Raw genomic sequence first — 21,657 nt, 5'->3', positions numbered from 1 at the left:
AATAACACAAACATATTTCTGTGCCGTAAAACGCTCAAAGTCTGCCATCCAAGCTCTGAGGTGAAGCCTATCCACAGTAATATCTGTGTCAGCTTCCTCATGTTGGCGGCACACAGTTGTGGATCGGCTGAAAGATGAAGAGTTCAACAATATATTCAACTGTAGACAACAGAATTACACTGACAGATCCATAATCATCAGGAAAAGTTTGATACGAGATCAGTCATCCAACCACTTGAAAATAAGGTTGATATGATAACGTAATTAATAATATATGTAATTCAAATTTATACAAAGTTCTGTCATGAAACTCTAGATGGCAAAGGCTAATAGGTCCTTAACTCAATCTGCTTGCAATCACATCATTTTCTATATATGGCACGCACAGCTGATTGGTTCCTGCTGTATCAGTAGCTAATGCGCTACCCTCCAGCTTCCCCAGCTCCACCTGTATAGATCTGCTACGGATAATTCATGTATATTATTGTACAGCAGCAGCATGTCTTACTTGCTCACAGCAGTGTGTCGTGTATGAACTGGCTTTATCAAATCCCGTACTTGCTCTGCAGCAGCAGCAGCAGCAATAACCTATGGCAGATCTATTCCACCAAGACCAAATATATCAACATTGTTATATCTATTACCATGCCAAACACTCATAACAGAAATATAATTTCTGTCAATCAGGTAAAAAAAAAATAATAATTTCATGATATGCTGATTAATTAATCATATGAATCACATAATGACTCAAATTCATTATTGTGGCGATTAAATATCTAAATAGACAAAATGTGTTTAGGGCAACTAGATTATCTAGCTTATTTTACCTTTAGTTTTTAAATAATGCAATGAAAATTACATATATATATATATATATATAAAATAATAAATATTATATAATGCATGACAAATATATGAATAAATAAATACAGAAAATAGTTAATATATCTTATATTTTTGTTTATTTATAATAAATATACAATATAAATATAATATTTAATAAGTTTTTATTTTTAATATTATAAAAATACGCTTTTTTAAATGTCAAAATGAAAGTCTGTACACTCAAATAATGCAATAAAAATAATATATATATATATATATTAAATAATAAATATTATATAATGCATGATAAATATATGAATAAATATTTAATATATTTTACACTTTTATTTGTGTATAAAAATATCTATATACGTATATTTAATAAGCTTTTATTTTTTATCTTAAAAATAAGCTTTTTTAAATGTCAGAGTGAAAGTCTATACAATAAAGTCAATAAAATAATGCAATAAAATATGCATATATTATACATGATAAATATAAATATATAAATATAAAAGATATTACATATTTTATTTATAATAAATATAAACATATTTAGTAAGCTTTTTATTTTATATAAACCTTGTACAATTTCTGCCAATTTAAATAAAAGCACACTTTGTTCTCTATCATTTCTCCAGTAACATAAACAGTCAGTTCCCTCCTCCCTCCCTCTGTAAGTATGTGTGTGTAGGAGAGAGTGTCTCACTCAACCGACTGCCCGTCTCCTGAGTCTGGTGTTTGATGCGGTTTAAGTGTGTGCCCGGTGACAGATCTCTTCCGTCCAGTTCTGTGAGGAGAGTTTCACAGTCCGGTGAGGGATCTGTAGACTGTGAAACAGCGAGAGACCAAGAGATAGAGGCCGATCACCCAGCAGCAAGCTCTCAACCTGCCCAGCACCACACTGCTTGTGGTGCTTTCATCTTTCCGATGTATCTTTCCATCCCTCCATCTCCCTGCACGCATCCCTGTGTTCAGTGCTGGCTGGCTGTTACAGTGTGCATCATCTGAACAGGCTAAACCTCACACTCGCATGAGCGCTCTGCGTGGAGTCCGTATTCACATCCTAATGTTGAGATCTTCGTCCTGAAAAATCAAACAAATTCAAATATTTCCCCTCAATATATGAATTAATCAATATATAGCTATAGTGCCAGGAAATATGAGAAATGTAGAGATTTTGGTTCCTTAATCATTCCATTAACAATTAAAGGGTTAGTTCACCCAAAAATGAAAATAATGTCATTAATTCCACACCTGTAAGACCTTCGTTCATCTTTGGAACACAAATGAAGATATTTTTGTTGAAATCCGATGGCTCAGTGAGGCCTGAATAGACAGCAATGACATTTCCTCTCTCAAGATCCATTAATGTACTAAAAACATATTTAAATCGGTTCATGTGAGTACAGTGGTTCAATATTAATATTATAAAGCAATGAGAATATTTTTGGCGCGCCCAAAAAACTAAATAACAACTTATATAGTGATGGCCGATTTCAAAACACTGCTTCAGGAAGCTTCGGAGCTCAGATGAATCAGCGTGTCGAATCATGATTCGACACGCGTGTCAAACCGCCAAACACCTGAAATCATGTGACTTTGGCGCTCCGAACCGCTGATTCGACACAAAAGATTCATAACGCTCCGAAGCTTCCTGAAGCAGTGTTTTGAAATCAGCCATCACTATATAAGTTGTTATTTTGTTTTTTTGGAGCACCAAGAATATTCTCATTGCTTTATAATGTTAATATTGAACCACTGTTCTCACCTGAACTGATTTAAATATGTGTTTAGTACATTAATGGATTTTAAGCGAGGAAATGTCATTGAGCCATTAGATTTCAACAAAAATATCTTAATTTGCGTTCCGAAGATTAATTAACCTCTTACGGGTGTGAAACGGCATGAGGGTGAGTAATAAATGACTTTATTTTCATTTTTGGGAGAACTAACCCTTTAACAAACCTTTGAATCAGAAATTACATTGATTTAAGTCTGATTTAAGTTCATCTGTAAATGAAAAAAATCTGTCATTATTTTTTTACCCTTATATTGTTTCAAACTTATAACTTAAACATGATTCCAGCCCTATATACTGCAGGGAAGCTTAGGAACAGTACACTAAACTATTCTGATATGACAAGAAGTTCTGAGTCTCGTAATTGAACAGCGTGTGCTTCAATTTCTCTTATCCTACCACTGCTTCCTGTACTACAACATTATATTTAACATTTAACTCCTCCATGTTACGCAGCTAAATTCAAGATATTTTAAATTGAAGACCAACTTGTACCAGATAATGATTTCTCTGAGAGTGACTGTTCCTAAAAACGAGGTACAGAGGGTCACATAAGGCATTCTCTCTTACAGAATAAAGCAGAATACATTTTTAGTCCGTGACCCATTTTTTAAGTTCCAAAATTCATGAAACCCCACATTTTAAGCCTACATTTTATGATCTCACAGATGCAATATACATGACTGCAAAAAAATATATATTTTAACTAAGTTATATGTGCTCATCTCCGCTGTTGTAGGTTATTTTGATGCAAAAAATAAATAAATATTTATTAGCTTATTTTACCTTTAGTTTTTAAATAATGCAATGAAAATTATATATATTAAATAATAAATATTATATAATGCATGACAAATATATGAATAAATAAAAACATAAAATATTTAATATATCTTATATTTGTGTTTATTTATAATAAATATACAATAAAAATATATTTATTAAGTTTTTATTTTAATATTAAAAATACACTTTTTTAAATTTCAAAATGAAAGTCTGTACACTCAAATAATGCAATAGAAATAGTATATATATTAAATAATAATTATTATATAATGCATGATAAATATATGAATGAATATTTAATATATTTTACACTTTTATTTGTGTATAAAAAGATCTACTATATAAGTATATTTAATAAGCTTTTATTTTGTAATCTTAAAAAAAATAAACCACACATTTTAAGCCTACATTTTATGATCTCACAGATGCAATATACCTGCAAAAAAAATATATTTTAACTAAGTTATATGTGCTCATCTACGCTGTTGTAGGTTATCTTGATGCAAATAAATAAATAAATACAATTATCTTAAAATTAAATTATGGTTGAAATATAACTTTTATAACAAAATTGACAATTCCTATTTTTTATGTAACATCGCAGTATTTATTAGGCCTATAAATGTACACATAATTTTATTTTTTTTTAAATTCATGTGCCCTCGTAATCTTCAATGAAAATAACTTCCCCTCCGTTGCAGCAACATCTCTTCTCTGATGACGTTTACTGGCGCGAGGGCGGGACAACCTGTCACTCGCATGAGACCGACCAATAGCAAACCACAACCATCCAAACCATCCTGATGGACAAAAGCAAGTCCCACACTACATTTTTTCTTGTTTGATTTCAGCCGTTCGGATATACGTCACAATAGGGAAGGAAAGACTATAGCAACGTTCATTTCATGCCGACATTAAACATTTCATGTGACAGAGTCTAGCTATGCAACGTGTCCTGTGGCTTGTCATTTATCACTCATTCAGGCTGTATAGAGCTGAACGCAGAAACAACAGCGTGTCTTCTCTCATAGCCAAACAATAATGAAACGCAGATGAATGTGTTGCCTCCAGGGACCACACGTTTACTGGTTGTGCATATGTCACTGTTGTCTGTGTGGGCCTCCCTGTGATTACACAGTGCCAGTCAAATTTGTTTGTCTCTGGTTTTCTGATAGAAGAGCAGGATGAGAAAAAGTAGGAGCTTATATAGAAGCGAAGAAAAAGGCGACTTGTTGCCACAATCCTGGAGTGTTGTCTTTGTGTTCATTTGCGGTTGCAAACCAATTGACATTTGAGCTGTCATTCAAGTCTGTAGCACGAACAGTATGTGACAAGTTACACACCACAGTTTCATTTGGGTTTGTCCAAATCACTAACCCGAACTACAAGCCATAGCATTAGAGATATTAGTAAACACCAATAATAACCAAAATGCCTGTGATTTATTGGTTTAATAAGATTTCAGTTACAGTATTTTCTCCAAGGAGACAGAATACTACTTTCACTACCAAAAGTCTCATGCTGACTGCTGTGGGCGGACGGGAGAATGGCAATTTTTATTGTGCCTGTGTAGTCATGTATGGTGTCAGATAATGGAAAAGGAAGAAAGTTTTCTGCACTGCATTACAGGTGCTGGTCATATAATTAGAATATCATCAAAAAGTTTATTTATTTCACTAATTCCATTCAAAAAGTTAAACTTGTATATTATATTCATTCATTACACACAGACTGATATATTTCAAATGTTTATTTCTTTTCATTTTGATGATTATAACTGGCAACTAAGGAAAATCCCAAATTCAGTATCTCAGAAAATTAGAATATTGTGAAAAGGTTCAATATTGAAGACACCTGGTGCCACACTTTAATCAGCTAATTAACTCAAAACACCTGCAAAGGCCTTTAAATGGTCTCTCAGTCTAGTTCTGTAGGCTACACAAACATGGGGAAGACTGCTGACTTGACAGTTGTCCAAAAGACGACCATTGACACTTTGCACAAGGAGGGAAAGACACAAAAGGTCATTGCAAAAGAGGCTGGCTGTTCACAGAGCTCTGTGTCCATCACATTAAAAGAGAGGTGAAGGGAAGGAAAAGATGCGGTAGAAAAAAGTGCACAAGCAATAGGGATAACCGCACCCTGGAGAGGATTGTGAAACAACCCATTCAAAAATGTGGGGGAGATTCACAAAGAGTGGACTGCAGCTGGAGTCAGTGCTTCAAGAACCACTACGCACAGGTGTATGCAAGACATGGGTTTCAGCTGTCGCATTCCTTGTGTCAAGCCACTCTTGAACAACAGACAGCGTCAGAAGTATCTTGCCTGGGCTAAAGACAAAAAGGACTGGACTGCTGCAGAGTGGTCCAAAGTTATGTTCTCTGATGAAAGTAAATTTTGCATTTCCTTTGGAAATCAGGGTCCCAGAGTCTGGAGGAAGAGAGGAGAGGCACACAATCCACGTTGCTTGATGTCCAGTGTAAAGTTTCCACAGTCAGTGATGGTTTGGGGTGCCATGTCATCTGCTGGTGTTGGTCCACTGTGTTTTCGGAGGTCCAAGATCAACGCAGCCGTATACCAGGAAGTTTTAGAGCACTTCATGCTTCCTGCTGCTGACCAACTTTATGGAGATGCAGATTTCATTTCCAACAGGACTTGGCACCTGCACACAGTGCCAAAGCTACCAGTAACTGGTTTAAGGACCATGGTATCCCTGTTCTTAATTGGCCATCAAACTCGCCTGACCTTAACTGTGAAGAGGAATATGCGATATGCCAGACCCAACAATGCAGAAGAGCTGAAGGCCACTATCAGAGCAACCTGGGCTCTCATAACACCTGAGCAGTGCCACAGACTGATCGACTCCATGCCACACCTACATGCTCATATTTTTCATGCTCATACTTTTCAGTTGGCCAAGATTTCTAAAAATTCTTTCTTTGTATTGGTCTTAAGTAATATTCTAATTTTCTGAGATACTTAATTTGGGATTTTCCTTAGTTGTCAATTATAATTATCAAAATGAAAAGAAATAAACATTTGAAATGTATCAGTGTAATGAATGAATATAATATACAAGTTTCACTTTTTGAATGGAATTAGTGAAATAAATCAACTTTTTGATGATATTCTAATTATATGACCAGCACCTGTAATTCTTAATACTTCCTTAGTTCAGAAGAACTTAAACTGTCATCAGTTTTGAATGCTTTAGAGCACAGACTTAATTTTGATCTTTTAAGATGACTCTTGGCAAATTATTGCTGAAGTGAAAAAAAAGTAAAAAAGTAAACTTAAAAATAGTTACAGAATTTTACATTTTATTATGAAAAATGCACAAAAAATACTATTTTCAATTTCTATATTAAATATATATTTTCAAAAACGTTTTACTCTAAAACTGCAAGAAAACCAAAGCCATAAATCATAAATATGTTAATATAATAAATATAAATATAATACTACAATAACACTAGTTGGTACAAGATTTTTGTCAGAACAGGTGGAATTAAAATAGTGGTGAAAATCTGAAGAATGATGTCTCTGTATTTGAGTATAGAGAGGAACAGGCAGGATTAACAGGCTGAAGAAGTGTCGTCTGAGTGCCTTACTGCAGGACAAAATGAAAGCGGCCCTCAGTTTTAGAGATTCTGATGGTCAAATTGCATGCTTCAATTTGCTACAAAAGATTAGTCAGAAGAAGCAAATCAGAGCGTGAAGAATAATGGAGTTGTCATTCTCGAACCATTATGTTAAACTCAAGCTTGCTGTTAAATTGTATTCTGAGAGATACAGAGATACAGTGAAGTATCTCAGAACTTCTCATATAAAAAAGAAGTGGTTCTATAGATGCTATCGGTGCGACGTTGATCAAGACCATGTTCCAGCTGTTCTACACAAAATAATTATGTTCAACAGAAGAAGAAAAAAAGAAGCTTTGGAATGAATAGAGATGGCAGAAAAAAAAAATCATTTTTATTTTCATTTTTATATCATTTTTGATATATTTTTACTAGTGGGTGCAGGAAAATATAGCAAAATAAAGTAAACTGTGACATATTATACCCAAAAATTCTTCATACAGTGGACTACCAGTAAAATTGACAAAGATTTGGAACCAAAAATTATTCAGACACTTTGACCTGACCATGTTTTGCTTAAGTGTTATCTGACATAATTAAGATTAATTTATTCTGACACAGTTTAACTCTGAGATCTTGTCATATTTTATTACCATTTCTTTAAACTATAGTGAATAAACTATTAATGAATGAAATGTTCAAGGTGTCTGAATAAATTGTGGTTTGACTGTATATATATATATATATATATATAGAGAGAGAGAGAGAGAGAGAGAGAGAGAGAGAGAGAGAGAGAGAGAGAAAGAGAGAGATTCAATGAAAGAAAAAAGTCATACAGGTTTGGAACGAATAGAGATAAAGCTTGGCAGAAAATGTAACTCGTTCATTCAGTTTATGAGACGACAGGCTTGATTTCCCATCATCCTCTGTGGCAGCAAAAGAATGATAAAACACAACAGATAAACATCAATTACACACCTAATGTGCGTCCTTTGCTCTTCGCTAGCACTAAAAAGCCTCCTGCGTCTGTCGGAAAATGTGAAAGAGAGAAAGAAATATGAAATTGCCCACAGTATCTATTGACTTGAACGCACATCCCGTCATAATGTTGATTTCTGGACTCATAAGTAGGAACTTCCCAGGAGGCTACGAATGTTACAGCCACCACAGAGTGATGACGGAGATACTGTCTGTTTTGCCACCAATGTTTAAACAAGCTTTGGAGACATCAAAGCAGTGACATCAAAGCTGTAGATGTGTGACGGGGGATTTTCCGAAGCTGGAAGTGAGAGCAGATGTGGCCGCACACAGTAGGTGAAGGGCAGGATGCCACAACTACAACAATTCCATGACGCCTGTTTGGGGTTGATTTAATAAAATATACATTTTCACCCTAAAAAGAATGACAGAAAAGCTTTTGTTTAAAAGACAAAGCCTCTTAGAAAACCTCTAAAGCCTTGTATCGACCACTCTGTGCTCCAAAAAGACAACATGCAAAGCCTTATGGGATCCATCTGGAGCTGTAAACCCTGAAACGTGCCATGCAACTAATGTTTCTTTATGTGTTTTTTCTCTTTCAATCATCTTCTCTCTATGAAGGACCACTGGTTTTGGAGGGTCAGAGATAACACCGTGATGCCCGGTTACCCCATGCTCATCAATGTCTTCTGGAGGGGTCTGCCACCCAAGATCGACGCCGTCTATGAGAACAGCAAGGGCAAATTTGTGTTCTTCAAAGGTACGATTTCTACACATCAGATCAACGTCCCTCAGCGTAGTTTGTTTACAAGCGTAAGAGGCGAGTCGAGTTCAGAGATAGTGAGGGAACAGTGTGAAGATGAGACTTAACCTCGTTTCTACCGTGAGGTCAACTGCTGTAGGGCTCTCACTGGTTTATCTACACCATTTTTCTGACTTGCAGTTTGCCTCTAAATATAACAGTAGGAGTTCATCTAGTGAATACAGGAGAATGCATGTGTGTGAGAGCGAATCTCACAAAACCTGTCAAGAGCATGGGTTTTATTTTACCCAAATTTAAAAAGGAAAGACACATGTATTTTATATATTTTAAATTTTGCTTATACAAAATTAAGCTTATTTTTTGGGATTAAGATTTCGGAGTGTCTATTTACACCAAGTGTAAATAGCCCACCTTGTTGGCAGAGGCCATTTACATTAACTCCGCCCACCATTGTCTGATTGGGCCAGACAAAATGACAAAGATACGACCGAACAGAGTTCGAATCCACCTTTTTCTGGCTCTTCACCATTTTCCCCATCACATATTAGCTCAGAAAGGTGTTTATTTTAAATAAAAAATAATAAAATATTCAAAAAGTGTGAATAAAGTGTTTAACGCGTAAGGTTAGGAGTTGGTGTAAGGGATGATTTAGGTGACTGAGACAAGTAATGTCCCAATAAGGCAGCATCCATTTAAGATTTCACTAAATATAATGACATATATTGTTATTATTGCATACTGTTTTATAATAGGCCTATATTACAATCCACTGAAGTGCAAATAGTATGATTTGCTGATTACAAATAGCCACTGCCTTAAGATTTTTTGCATTGTGACATCATTTTTCTGACAATTTAGCACATTTTACTTCTCAGTTCAATTTCTCATTAGGTCTCAAATAGTAATAATCATATCCCTGACAGCAACATAGTGTCGGCCCAGATCCGGCCCACATCCGGTCCGCGTGTAATCCACATGTACCAGATCTGGGCCGGATCTGGGCCACATTGGGGTACAAATGTTACATAATTAATTGATGATAATAATAATAATAATAATATTCATAATAGTAGTCATATTTTTTATTAATAAATTGATGATTTATTATTATATCAATAATTATAATTATATAAATATAATTATTATTTTATTATTATATCATTATATCATTAATATACTACTACTACTACTACATAATTTAAATTTATAATTATATTATTTATAATATAATTATTTTATGTATCTTAATATATTGTTTAAATTATTATATTTAAATAATTTTATATATTATTTAAAACACAATGCACAAATATGAGACCCATTCTTATAACTGTAATGCAAAAATTTGCATATTTAAAATTGTAAATTAATAATGCCTTAATAAAAAATACTTGTATTACAGTATTTAAACAAAAACACATTTCACAAGCAAATGAAACCAGGCTTTATTTTCTTAACAAGCTGAATCAAAAAGGAATATTTATATTGTCTGTAAACAATATAAAAATTAACGTTTGAGTCCACTTCTTTTTTTTATTTGTTTTAGTTGTATCTGTAACACTAACCTATGGTACTATAAGGCTTTGTAAATCACATTTCATGTGTTACTGAAGGAAACAACACAGATCTCAATGTAATCATGCAGAAAATATAAGCCCTGAATATACAAAACTGTATTATTCCCATAGGGAGCGAAAGTGTGTGTGTGTGTGTGTGTGTGTGTGTGTGTGTGTGTGTGTGTGTGTGTGTGTGTGTGTGTGTGTGTGAGAGAGAGTTGAAAATAGCTAAAGAGGAAAAGAAGAGGCTGGGCCAAATGAGATAATGACAAATACACACACACCTACACAAACACAGCAGTTTTCCACACGCTTTTGTTCCTCGACAACTAGACAAATGGTCTCCCGTGTTCAGAGAGCTTAATGAACCTTTTTAGCCCACCATGCCTGTCATTTTAATTATTTATTTGCCTGTACACCTCACATCTCCAGTATCAGATCAGAGAGCAAGGGAAAAGAGAGGGATGGATTGAATTATGGATGGATGGAACATTTACCAGTTGTTTCTGTGTAATTATGCAAGCTTCCTGCATCAAATTTGTCCCAGATTTTTCTGCTAAAATTGTAAGAAATAAACTAAAGTCAAAATTACATTTGAGCTTCAATAGTTTTCTTCTTAAATCTTTAGGAGGAAAAAAACAAATGAGACACAAATGAGGCAATATTTGACAAAGTAAGGATACAGAGCTGCTTTCAAACTACAAGAATTGTGAAAAATGCTATACAGATAAAAAAAAAAAAAACACTGTTAAATATAAATAATACACATAATATATATAAACATTATAATAATACGATACTATATTTTATAATAAAATAGCTGTATATGAATCCGATAATATGGTTTTGATGAGAAATGTATGAATTCACATTGAGGTCGTTTTGATTGAGATTATAAAGTCATCACATTTGTGTTTTACCTTCCCATGAGGTAGTACATACACACAGTGTGTGTGGTCCATGTGGAAGCAAATAAACACATTTTCTCACACTCATTGCCGGCACAAAGCAGCACACAGTGAGAATCACTTACACTGACCTCTCAGCATTTAAGTAGGTCAGAAAGCATGGCCAAATCTGGAAGTTTAAATGTGTTGCTCTGGATAACATTGACCTCAAGTCAACATTTAAAATAAAACCATCCAGTAATTTCACTTTCACAAACATACTCACACAATCACTGGCAAAACACAGGCACTAGAGCTCTCTTGCACTCGTCGGCCCTGTCGGACGGCGCTGCTTGGCACAGAGAGACGCTGACCCCGCTGAGAGGGTCATGAGAAAGACCCAGGTGACGTGACAGGCATTTCCTCTTCTAGAGGAAAAAATGACAAACCTGTCCTCCTCTGACCCCCTCGGACTCCAAACAAACCATGACACCCTTAACCCCGTCTTCTGTCCACACAGACGGTTTCCTGAGCTCGGAGGGTCAGCGCTGCACCCCCGTTCACCTCCCTCCTTCATTACCGACACTAAAGCACACTGACATTTTAAAGTGAAGGCATTAACATGTCAGGACTGAGTAACAGTGGCAGACGCACGGTCAAAGGCCCGGTCACGGTAATTAAAAGCAAACAGGAAGTGCCTGAGCTGTGAAATTGAATGTTTGGTTTTGCTGAGACAGACATTTATCTGGAAATGATGTAAATATTGGGGATTCCGTATCAATAACCTCAGTGTCAGATTAGCAGTGATTCAAGTCAAACTTCACTGGCACAAACAGGAAATATGTGACCCTGGACCACAAAACCAGTCATAAGTCACACGGGTATATTTGTAGCAATAGCCAACAATACATTATATGGATCAAAATTATTGATTTTTCATTTATGGCAAAAATCATTAGAATATTAAGTAAAGATCATGTTCCATGAAGATATTTTGTAAATTTCCTACCATAAATATATCAAAAATTTATTTTTGTGAGTGGACATGCATTGCTAAGGACTTCATTTGGACAACTTTAAAGCTGATTTTCTCAATATTTTGATTTTTTTGCTCCCTCAGATTCCAGATTTTCAAATAGTTGTATCTCGGCCAAATATTGTCCTATCCTAACAAACCATACATCAATGGAAAGCTTATTTATTATTTTTATGATTATGATGTATAAATCTCAATTTCAAAAAATTTACCCATGTGACTGGTTTTGTGGTCTATATATATATATATATATATATATATATATATATATATATATATATATATATATATATATATATACTGTAATATTTATGACTTATTATTTTATTTATAATATTTAATTTTCATTACTCTAATGCAAATAATAATAATAAAAATGTACAGTATTTATATAATGGTAATAATTGTCTACTGTCTTTAAAATGTACAGAAATTAAAATGTAAATTAAAACCTTCTTACTGTAATATTCTTAATGGAATATTACATTACATATATATATATATATATATATATATATATATATATATATATATATATATATATATATATATATATATATATATATATATATATATATATATATATATATTTTACTATCAACATTTCAAGCAAACAACCATTACAGCACGTACAGTACAGCAAAATACAGTACAATCAATCAAGGCATATTTTCCTAACTTTTATTCACTAAATGAACGCCAAGGAAAACACTATTTTTGTTGACACTCATAATAAAGTCACAGGAAGAATCGCAATGCTATCAATAACAAAAATTAAATTGCCAACTAACAAGCGCATTAATATCATCAGAATATATAATCAACATATAGTCCAAATTTAACTTATCCCTCAGCCATAAGTCGAGCAACACTTGAAAATATCAGCAAGTCAAAGAGAATTTATAGAAGCTATGATTTACATTTTGACTGAGCTAAATCACTCAGCACTCTCATTTGGCTCAGTGAAAATGTACCCAGGGCTAAATACTGTAATCTCCTGATTTCTCCTTTGTTCTTGTGCTTTTTCTAGGGAAGCAGTTCTGGGTGTTCAAGGACACAATGCTACAGCCTGGCTACCCCCAGGACATCTCAATGTTTGGAAACGGCATGCCAGCACAGAGTATAGAGACAGCCGTCTGGTGGGAGGACGTAGCCAAGACCTACTTCTTCAAAGGAGATAGGTATGTGCACAGCATGTGAGCGTTCATCTGTGTGTGTGAGTCTGTGTGTAACTTTCTTAACTTACCTATATGCAGGTATTGGAGATATAACGAAGACATGAGAACGATGGATCCTGGTTATCCCAAGTCCATCACAGTATGGAAGGGTGTTCCAGATTCTCCGCAGGGAGCATTTGTGGACAAAGCTAACGGTAAGATTATAATGTAGTCTTTAATTCAATTCAGTCAAGTTTTAAGTTGTTAGTCAACTTCGATACCAAGTTGGTACTGAATTTTTTTTCTTTGAGCGCTGTTGAGCGGATTCGTAAACACCTCTGATTGACCATTATGTTCACATGCTAATCAGATATGTCTGTGATTGGTTACAATGATCAACGCTTCAAAAACATGTTCTAAATAGTCATCGATGACACTCTTCACTGAGCGCTTACACAAATACAAAAATATCTATCAGCGGACCGCTGTCAAATTCAAACACTTCCGTGTGCTTTCAACACATTGATCATTGTAACCAATCACAGATATATCTGTTGAGTGCATGAACACAATGGCCAATCAGAGGTGTTTACGAAAATCTGCTCAACAGCACTCAAAGCGTCACATTTTTAAAATTTCAGTACCGACTTTTTATCAAAGTAGGTACTTTTGACAACACTAGTGCTCATGCAGATGACATGAGTTTGAATCTGGCTTGCAACATTTCCCAATTTCATGGCTCATCATCTTCCCACAATTTCCTGTCTTTTCTCCACTATATTCTGAGTAAAAGGGCAAAAATGGCAGAAAAAGATTTGGGTATATTGTTACGACCCAAATTTGGGACCAACATAAAATGCCGTTCAGAGAAAGGAAAAACAGTTGTAACAGCTGAGGTAAAAAATCTAAAAAATACATGCTATAAAAAATAACTTTAACCAACAAAGAATATAAACATATACAAAACTTACAAGGACTGGTGAGCTAACTAATTTAAAGGTGACCTTAAGTCTTGATTTTTTTTCTGAGGTCTACTAGAATAGGTTTTCATGCTTGAATGTTCAAGCATGACATATTTTCACACTGTTGCAGGCGCTCCCTCTCTTTTCCAGTCTGTCAGTAACGCTCTGTTCAGTTCACTATGAAGCCTCTCTTTCCGAAAAGCACAATGTGCTCTGATTAGTTGGTTGGTCAAACGTTTTAAGCTTGTTTCGGAAATGTCACGCAAGTTTCAAAACACTACTAACATAACTTAACCACGCCTCGCCCCCCCTGTTTTTGCGTATACCTTGGGCGGGAATTATTTAAATGAGGAATATTGTGATGTGTTCGTTCCCGGAAGAAAACTCAAGACAGAAATTTCTCCATGCAAACCAGCAACTTTACACACTAAAGAAAGTTAAAAAAGCACGATAAACTACAAACGCCCATGCAGATATTATACTGCAAAGGATTCAGAATCTTTTCTGTCCATTATGAAGCAGTTTCAAACCGTATAATTCTCATTTACACTGCCCTATTTTCATTGTGTACAAGAACACAGTTATGAAAGGTTGTGCATTTCAGGGTAATCTCTGTAGGGGCTCTCGAGGTGGGTACGTCTTGCATGAGTTCAGTCCATAGCTGCAGGCTCGCAGGTCGACAGCCACACACATGCCATCTGTACCCAGCCCCGGTGCCAGGTTTGCCCGTGGACGCAGCGATCATCTGAGCGTGAAGGGTGGATTGATATTCCAGGGAAATTGTTTGGCTAACCACACTTTGAAAGCGATTGTGGGCTTTCTTTCAGCCCTGTCTCTGCACGTTACCCAAAAGGCCTCTGTGGGCGAGACGGAGTAGAGAAAATTGACCCTAATTATGTGTCATCATGGCCAGCCGATCATGGGGAGATCGGAAAGGACAGCTTTTTTCTTCAGCTCTAGTCCTGTTTTACTGCAAGTATAGATTTTATGATAACACAGTGGTCTTACGATAAGCCATTCACTTTGGTTTAGTGTCTTTCAAATCACACTCAGCCCCTGTTCCGGTATGAAACATTTTTATTTCAAGGATTTTGAATTTTTATTCATCAGATTTAGTGGAGAGTGACAGGAAATTATTGGGGAGATATGGGATCAGGATAAATGTCAGGTTGGAACTTGCATTTCCCACATGTGCACCATGGCTCAATGTCTATTCCAGCAGGTCTGAACTTATAGGTTTTCGACTTGGATTTGAATTTGGATAAAATAATATAAAAAAATAAATAAATAAAAAACATGCATCATAATGTTAACAAAATAAACAGGTTTTAAAATTCAAAATTAATTTCACTTTTAAAAGGAAAGTGAAAATGCTAAATATGAAAAATGAAAATTAATTTTTTTTGAAAATTAAAAAAAACTGATTATATAACAGAAAAAAGATATAAAATTTTAAATATATTTTTAAATACTTAATAAAATAAAAATAGGATAAAATAAAAAAATAAAAATCATGCATCATAATGGTAGCAAAATGAATAGGTTTTAAAATTCAAAATGAATTTAACTTTTCAAAGGAAAAATGCTAAATATGAAAAATTAAAATTGATTTTTTTTGAAAATTTAAAAAACTAAATATATAACAAACATATAAAATTATAGTTATATAAAATTATATAAAATTGTAAATATATTTTTTAAATATTTAAAAATATAAAAATAAAACCTAAATAAATTTAAATATAACAAAACTAAAAATCAACGGATTCAATCGAAAATCAAATGATTTAAAAAAAATTAAGTAAATATGAAAAATATAAAATTATATAAAATATAATTTTCACATTTTTAAATATTGAAAAAGCTATATATATATATATATATATATAAGCTACATTTTTAGTATTTAAAAATAAATATTATATTTATGTTTCTATAAAATATAATTTTCACATTTTTAAATATTAAAAATATAGCTCACACATATATATATATATATATAGCCTAAATGTATACATATATAATTTTATATAAAATATATTTTATATAGACTTATATATTTACAGAATATATACATCAAATCAATACATTTAAACGCTAATTTAGGCATCCCAATATTATGTACAGTATGAAAAATGGATATTCAGTTTAAGATTTGCTATAGACTATATTTACATGACTGCCAATGTAATCAAAAATGTAAAAATAGGTGGAAATGAGCATGAATTAGTACCCAATATAAATACAAAACCATCTTACACATATCTCCTATGTTGATGCTTTGCAGGTTTCACGTACTTCTATAAGGGGAAGGAATACTGGAAGTTCAACAACCACAGGCTGCGGGTGGAGCCCGGCTACCCTCGCTCTATCCTGAAAGACTTCATGGGATGCGACCTCACACCCATCGACCCCGACCTGCAGCCGACGGATGACGAGGACGTTGTGATTAAACTGGACAACGAAGCCAGCACGGTCAAAGCCATCGCTATCGTCATACCCTGCATCCTGGCGCTCTGCCTGCTGGTGTTGATCTACACCGTCTTTCAGTTCAAGAGGAAGGGTACGCCACGACACATACTGTACTGTAAACGCTCCATGCAGGAGTGGGTGTGAGTCAGACAGCCACTAGACACAGTGGTGTAAACACCCTAAACTTGCGGACTTTGGCTCTCGACCCGCGTCTCGCTCAAGGAGAACAGCGAGGGTCTTTGCTTTGATTCCCCTCTCCAGGAGATGAGGGGCGCATTCCCTCCCCCCCCCCAAAAAAACCCCTTTCTCTTCTCCCATTGGCCCCGGTGCACCCGCTGTAGGACTTGAGGGATTGCAAAGATCCCACGGTGCATTGCGACGTCTAGTGCCACTGTTCGACGTGGAAACGCTGATTGCTATACCTTTAGGTTTTACAAGTGCACGCTGAAACGCGAAAAAAATTAAATGAAAACGTCACAGGAGTCGTTTTGTTTTATCTTTTCAGATTTTTGCTTGGCTCCGATCTATAATTTATTTTCAAACAGAGATATTTACGATTCCCTTTAAAGCACTCCCAGACCAAATAAAGACTTTCTCTCCAAAGAGGATCTTTTTTTCTTTTTCTTTTCACGAATTTTTTCTTTTTTTTTTCTGTACGCTTTTATTTTTTCCCTCCCTGCTCAAAATATTTTGCAGTGATATGTAGTGGGGGAAGTTTTGACTGTTGTGGCAGTCTGTCTCAAAACAGGGGCCAAAATATTCTGCAATATTTTTAACAGCCTTAATTATGGATTGTGTTGTTTGCTTTCGTTTTAGTTTATTCGTTTGTTTTTGAGCGCCGCTTTCTTTGTCTGTCAGAAAGGCAGTGCAATATTGCTTTGCTCCCTTTGAGATCGGAGATCGTGGTTAACCTCATTTTTCGCCAGGGGCTGCACTGCAGGGCCGCCCGGCCGCTGGAGCAGAGGCGGGACTCCTTAACCTCTGCCTAACATGAAGCATATCAGTCAAAACAGAGGGAAGACCAAGCCACTGCAACGACGAATATTTTATTACGCTTTTTCCGTCCGACGGTGGAATTGCAACTGCAAAGGAAGTGCTTGAACCGTTATCGTGCTTAACGCTCACTCGTTTGGTCGTGTTTGCACAGACAGAGATTTGAGAATTCGTATCTTCCCTTTTTTCCGAAAGGTTGCTGTTCAAGCATGTCATCTCCTTCGGACTGCCTTGTTTTTAGGTCTGGATGGGATCCTAGAACCTTGAAGTATGAACCAGAACCACCAGAGCAACTCAGGACAGCGCTTGATTCAAAAGTGTATGCAAGCATTCACATCCAGTCCTGTGTCTTTATTATCAACCGAGAAGAAAATCAAGGATATATCATGTAATGTTTCACCATTGCTCGTGATCGGAGGTTTCTGCAATTGGATCGGCCGATATTTTTTATTTTTTTTTACGGAGTCAGAACTCTCAGTTCGGTTCATGTTTCGCAGTCTGACTCTAGATCGGTCCTTTGCATCGAACGGATGTTTGAACATACAGTTATTTGCTTGCATTAACGTTTTATATGTTTTTTGTTTTGGTACATTTGAACAAACCGAATGGTCTCAACCTCAACTTTAAAGTGGTACTTAAAGTGCTAAGCTGTCATCCGGCACGTTTCCTTTAGACGCGAGAGAAAACGTACGCGATCTAAAGGAAACTATATGCGTGTTTCTAACAAGCAGTGTTTGAATGTGTGTCTGTATCGATGCTAGATTTTTTCTTTTTCTTTTTTTCCTTTTTCATTGTTTTAAGAAAAAAAGGAAAAAAAATGGGATATTCTTCAAGTTCATGTACTTCATGACTCGGTTTGGGACAAACCGTCCTGACAGACTTAATAAATTAATCAGTATATGATTAAAATGCCTTTTAGCGATTTGTTCACATTTACTGTACATACATATTCAGTCTGGGAAAATATAAACATCCACTCTCTAAACTTACAAAAATACCATGGTAATGCCATAGTATTTTAGTATGGTAATCATTCAGTACCACAGTATATATCAACACACTATGGTATTACCATGGTACTGCCACAGTTCTTTCCTTTCTTTTACTAACAAAAATGTACTTTGGTATTTTAAACATGAGTACCATAAAACGGAATAATACCATGGTATTTTACACATTGTGCCATGACATTTGAGCATTGTACCATGATACTACCATGGTACTGAACATTGTACCATGGTATTTTGGACATTATACTATGCCGTTTGATCACGGTACCATAATACTACTCCTTCCATGGTGTCTAATATGGTATTTCGGACATTTTACCATGGTACAACCATAGTACTTTGGACATGGCACCATGGTACTACTATATTTTAAATATTTTACCATGGTACTACCCTGGTATTTTGTACATGCATTGTCTTCTGGACATTTGACATGGTACTTCCATGGTATTTTAGACATTTTATCATGGCAGTATCATCGTATTCTGAACATGTACCATGGTATTTTATATATATTATGGTAGTACCATGATATTCTTGGAAGTACCATGTAAATACAATGGAACATAAAATCCGGTACCATGGTATATTTCAAAATTACCATAGTATTACCATCTGACACCATGGTAGAACTACAGTACATTTTTGTTAGGGTTCTAATCTTTTCTCTTGCTTACTCTCTCTCTCTCTCTCTGTGTGTGTGTGTGTGTGTGTGTGTGTGTGTGTGTGTACACATATGCATGATCGCATCTGAACATTTCCCAGAATCCCAGCCAATCAAACAAAATTCAGCTTTGAAGAACTGAGAGGAAAAGGCAATCATTAAATAATACCAAAAATCGAGTATCATAAAGGTGGTGTGTATCCTGTGGTTATATTTAGCTAGTATGATAAGAATCAGAGCATAAAATATGAGACGGCGGTGAACAGAGGCATTTAGAACTCGCCAAGTGCGAAAGTAAACAGAGACAGACACGGCCCATGCGCATTCTGATTGGCTCTCGGAGCGCTGGCATGGCGGATGAGTTCAGCTCGGGCATCCAACTGCCATCTATGTTCCAAATCAAATCTAGCTCAGCAAAATCACTGCGGCCATGGTTACTGTGAGCATAACGGCTAAGATGAGAGATTAAAGCAGTAAATGACCTGAATTATTGTCTGTGGAAAACTTTGACTGCTTTTCAAACGTTAATCACTCTAAACCGACCAGAAATGTTGATGTGCAAAGCTACATATTTTAAAAATCAACTATTTGGTCGGACGTCGGATTGACTAGTCGACTAGTTAGAGTTAGGATTAGGGTTTATGTCCACCAGACATCAGATGTGTGTCTTAATGGGAGGTGTTCACATAGGATGCATTTTTGCATTTAAATAATGTCTAGATGGAGCACAAGAGGAACAATGCAGAGATCTCGAAAGTAATTTTTCAAAAATGTTTTAACTTGACACGCCATGTTAAAACATAATGACAGAAAAAAAGCAAGATACAACACAAGGCCAAAAATTGCATATACCATTCAAAAGTTTGGGCTTGGTAAGATTTTTTTATTATTTTTGAAAGAAGTATCTTATGCTCATAAAGGCTGCATTTATTTGATTAAAAACAGTAAAAAAAAAAAAAAAGTGAAATATTATTTTTTTAAAAATTAAAAAAAAAAAAGTTTTCTATTTGAATATATTTTAAAATGTAATTTATCTCTGCGATCAAAGCTGAATTTTCAGCATCATTACTCTAGTCTTCAGTGTAACATAATCCTTCAGAAATCTATTGAATATGCTGATTTGGTGTTCAAAAACATTTTATTTTTTATATTAATGTTGAAAGCAGTTCTTCTGATTAATACTTTCTGCAAACCACAATATATATATATATATATATATATATATATATATATATATATATATATATATATATATATATATATATATTCTTTTTATCAAATGAATGCGTCCTTACTGAGTAAATGTAAAATCTTTCTGATCCCGAACTTTTTAATGGTAGTGTACATAAAATATAAACAATTACAATATTAGTCATTTAAAAAAAGGATTTTTTATTAAATTAATAAAAATATATATTCATCTCACAATTAATTTTTATTATATTAGTAAGAATAAATATTCATCTGACAATGAATTTGTTGTCGAAGATGATGAGTTTGTTTTTCGATGGAAGCTACATTGAAAATCTAAATTGCAGTTACCATGCTAAAGCTAAGTGTGCTAAAACAAGTCTAAATTCATCTTTAAATGGCAACAAAAATGTTAAAGACTTTTTTGTCTAACTAAACTAATGTCTAGTTGACTAGTTGATCATCCTTTGTGAGAAACGTCAAACAGAAGAGCGTGCAACGCTTATGTGTATTCGCTAAGAAGCTAATCTGTGGTTCTGTGTGTTTGGTGTAAGAACAGTGAGTCTGGTCTCTCTCTGAAAGTGTTCTGTCAAGCCGACAGAACTTGTGGTGCTAAATGGACCTACACTGGTGAGCGTCATCCTGTAATCTTTTGGTGCTGTTATTATTTTAGACCTTATGGACTTACACTTGATTTGACGATGGTCCGTGCAGGAATAATGTATTCGCGCTCATGTAGCACTAGCCGTGATGGTGCATGGATTGGTAGTTTAGTGTGTTAAACGCTATAGCGTATAAATTTCCTGTGTGTTCTGTGAAGGCCTTAAGCTTAAGCTAAGTCAGGTGTCAAAGGTTGTGCCGCTCATTGGCTACATGTTGGTGCTAGACCCTGATTCATGTTTACAGATTCTGTAACTTTAGCAAGGATGTGGTTTTCTGTTTGCTTTGCGACATGATATCATGATCTCAATTCCTCAAACTCATGAGCATCT

The 21,657-nt window shown here is 34.9% G+C and overlaps 1 protein-coding gene across 4 annotated transcripts in view; it reads left to right on the top strand.

Annotated features, from left to right (window-relative positions):
• The window catches only part of LOC137013944 (matrix metalloproteinase-16-like), a 74,961-nt gene extending 54,309 nt beyond the window's left edge, over nt 1–20,652 (top strand). For 3 of the 4 annotated variants that reach the window (XM_067378003.1, XM_067378001.1, XM_067378005.1), the window contains 5 exons: nt 8,596–8,734; nt 13,247–13,397; nt 13,473–13,588; nt 16,623–16,898; nt 17,734–20,652. In XM_067378003.1, the coding sequence (XP_067234104.1) occupies nt 8,596–8,734; nt 13,247–13,397; nt 13,473–13,588; nt 16,623–16,898; nt 17,734–17,801 (750 nt within the window). In that variant the 3' untranslated portion in view covers nt 17,802–20,652. Of the gene's footprint in view, nt 1–8,595; nt 8,735–13,246; nt 13,398–13,472; nt 13,589–16,622 lie in introns of all 4 variants that reach the window. The other variant, XM_067378004.1, reaches the window with a different exon arrangement.
• The last annotated feature ends 1,005 nt before the right edge of the window (nt 20,653–21,657 follow it).

Source organism: Chanodichthys erythropterus, chromosome 23 (genome assembly GCF_024489055.1).
Source record: "Chanodichthys erythropterus isolate Z2021 chromosome 23, ASM2448905v1, whole genome shotgun sequence".
Taxonomy (NCBI): domain Eukaryota; kingdom Metazoa; phylum Chordata; class Actinopteri; order Cypriniformes; family Xenocyprididae; genus Chanodichthys; species Chanodichthys erythropterus.
Note: the sequence above shows the minus strand (reverse complement) of the source record. Positions and strands in the feature narration are given on the sequence as shown.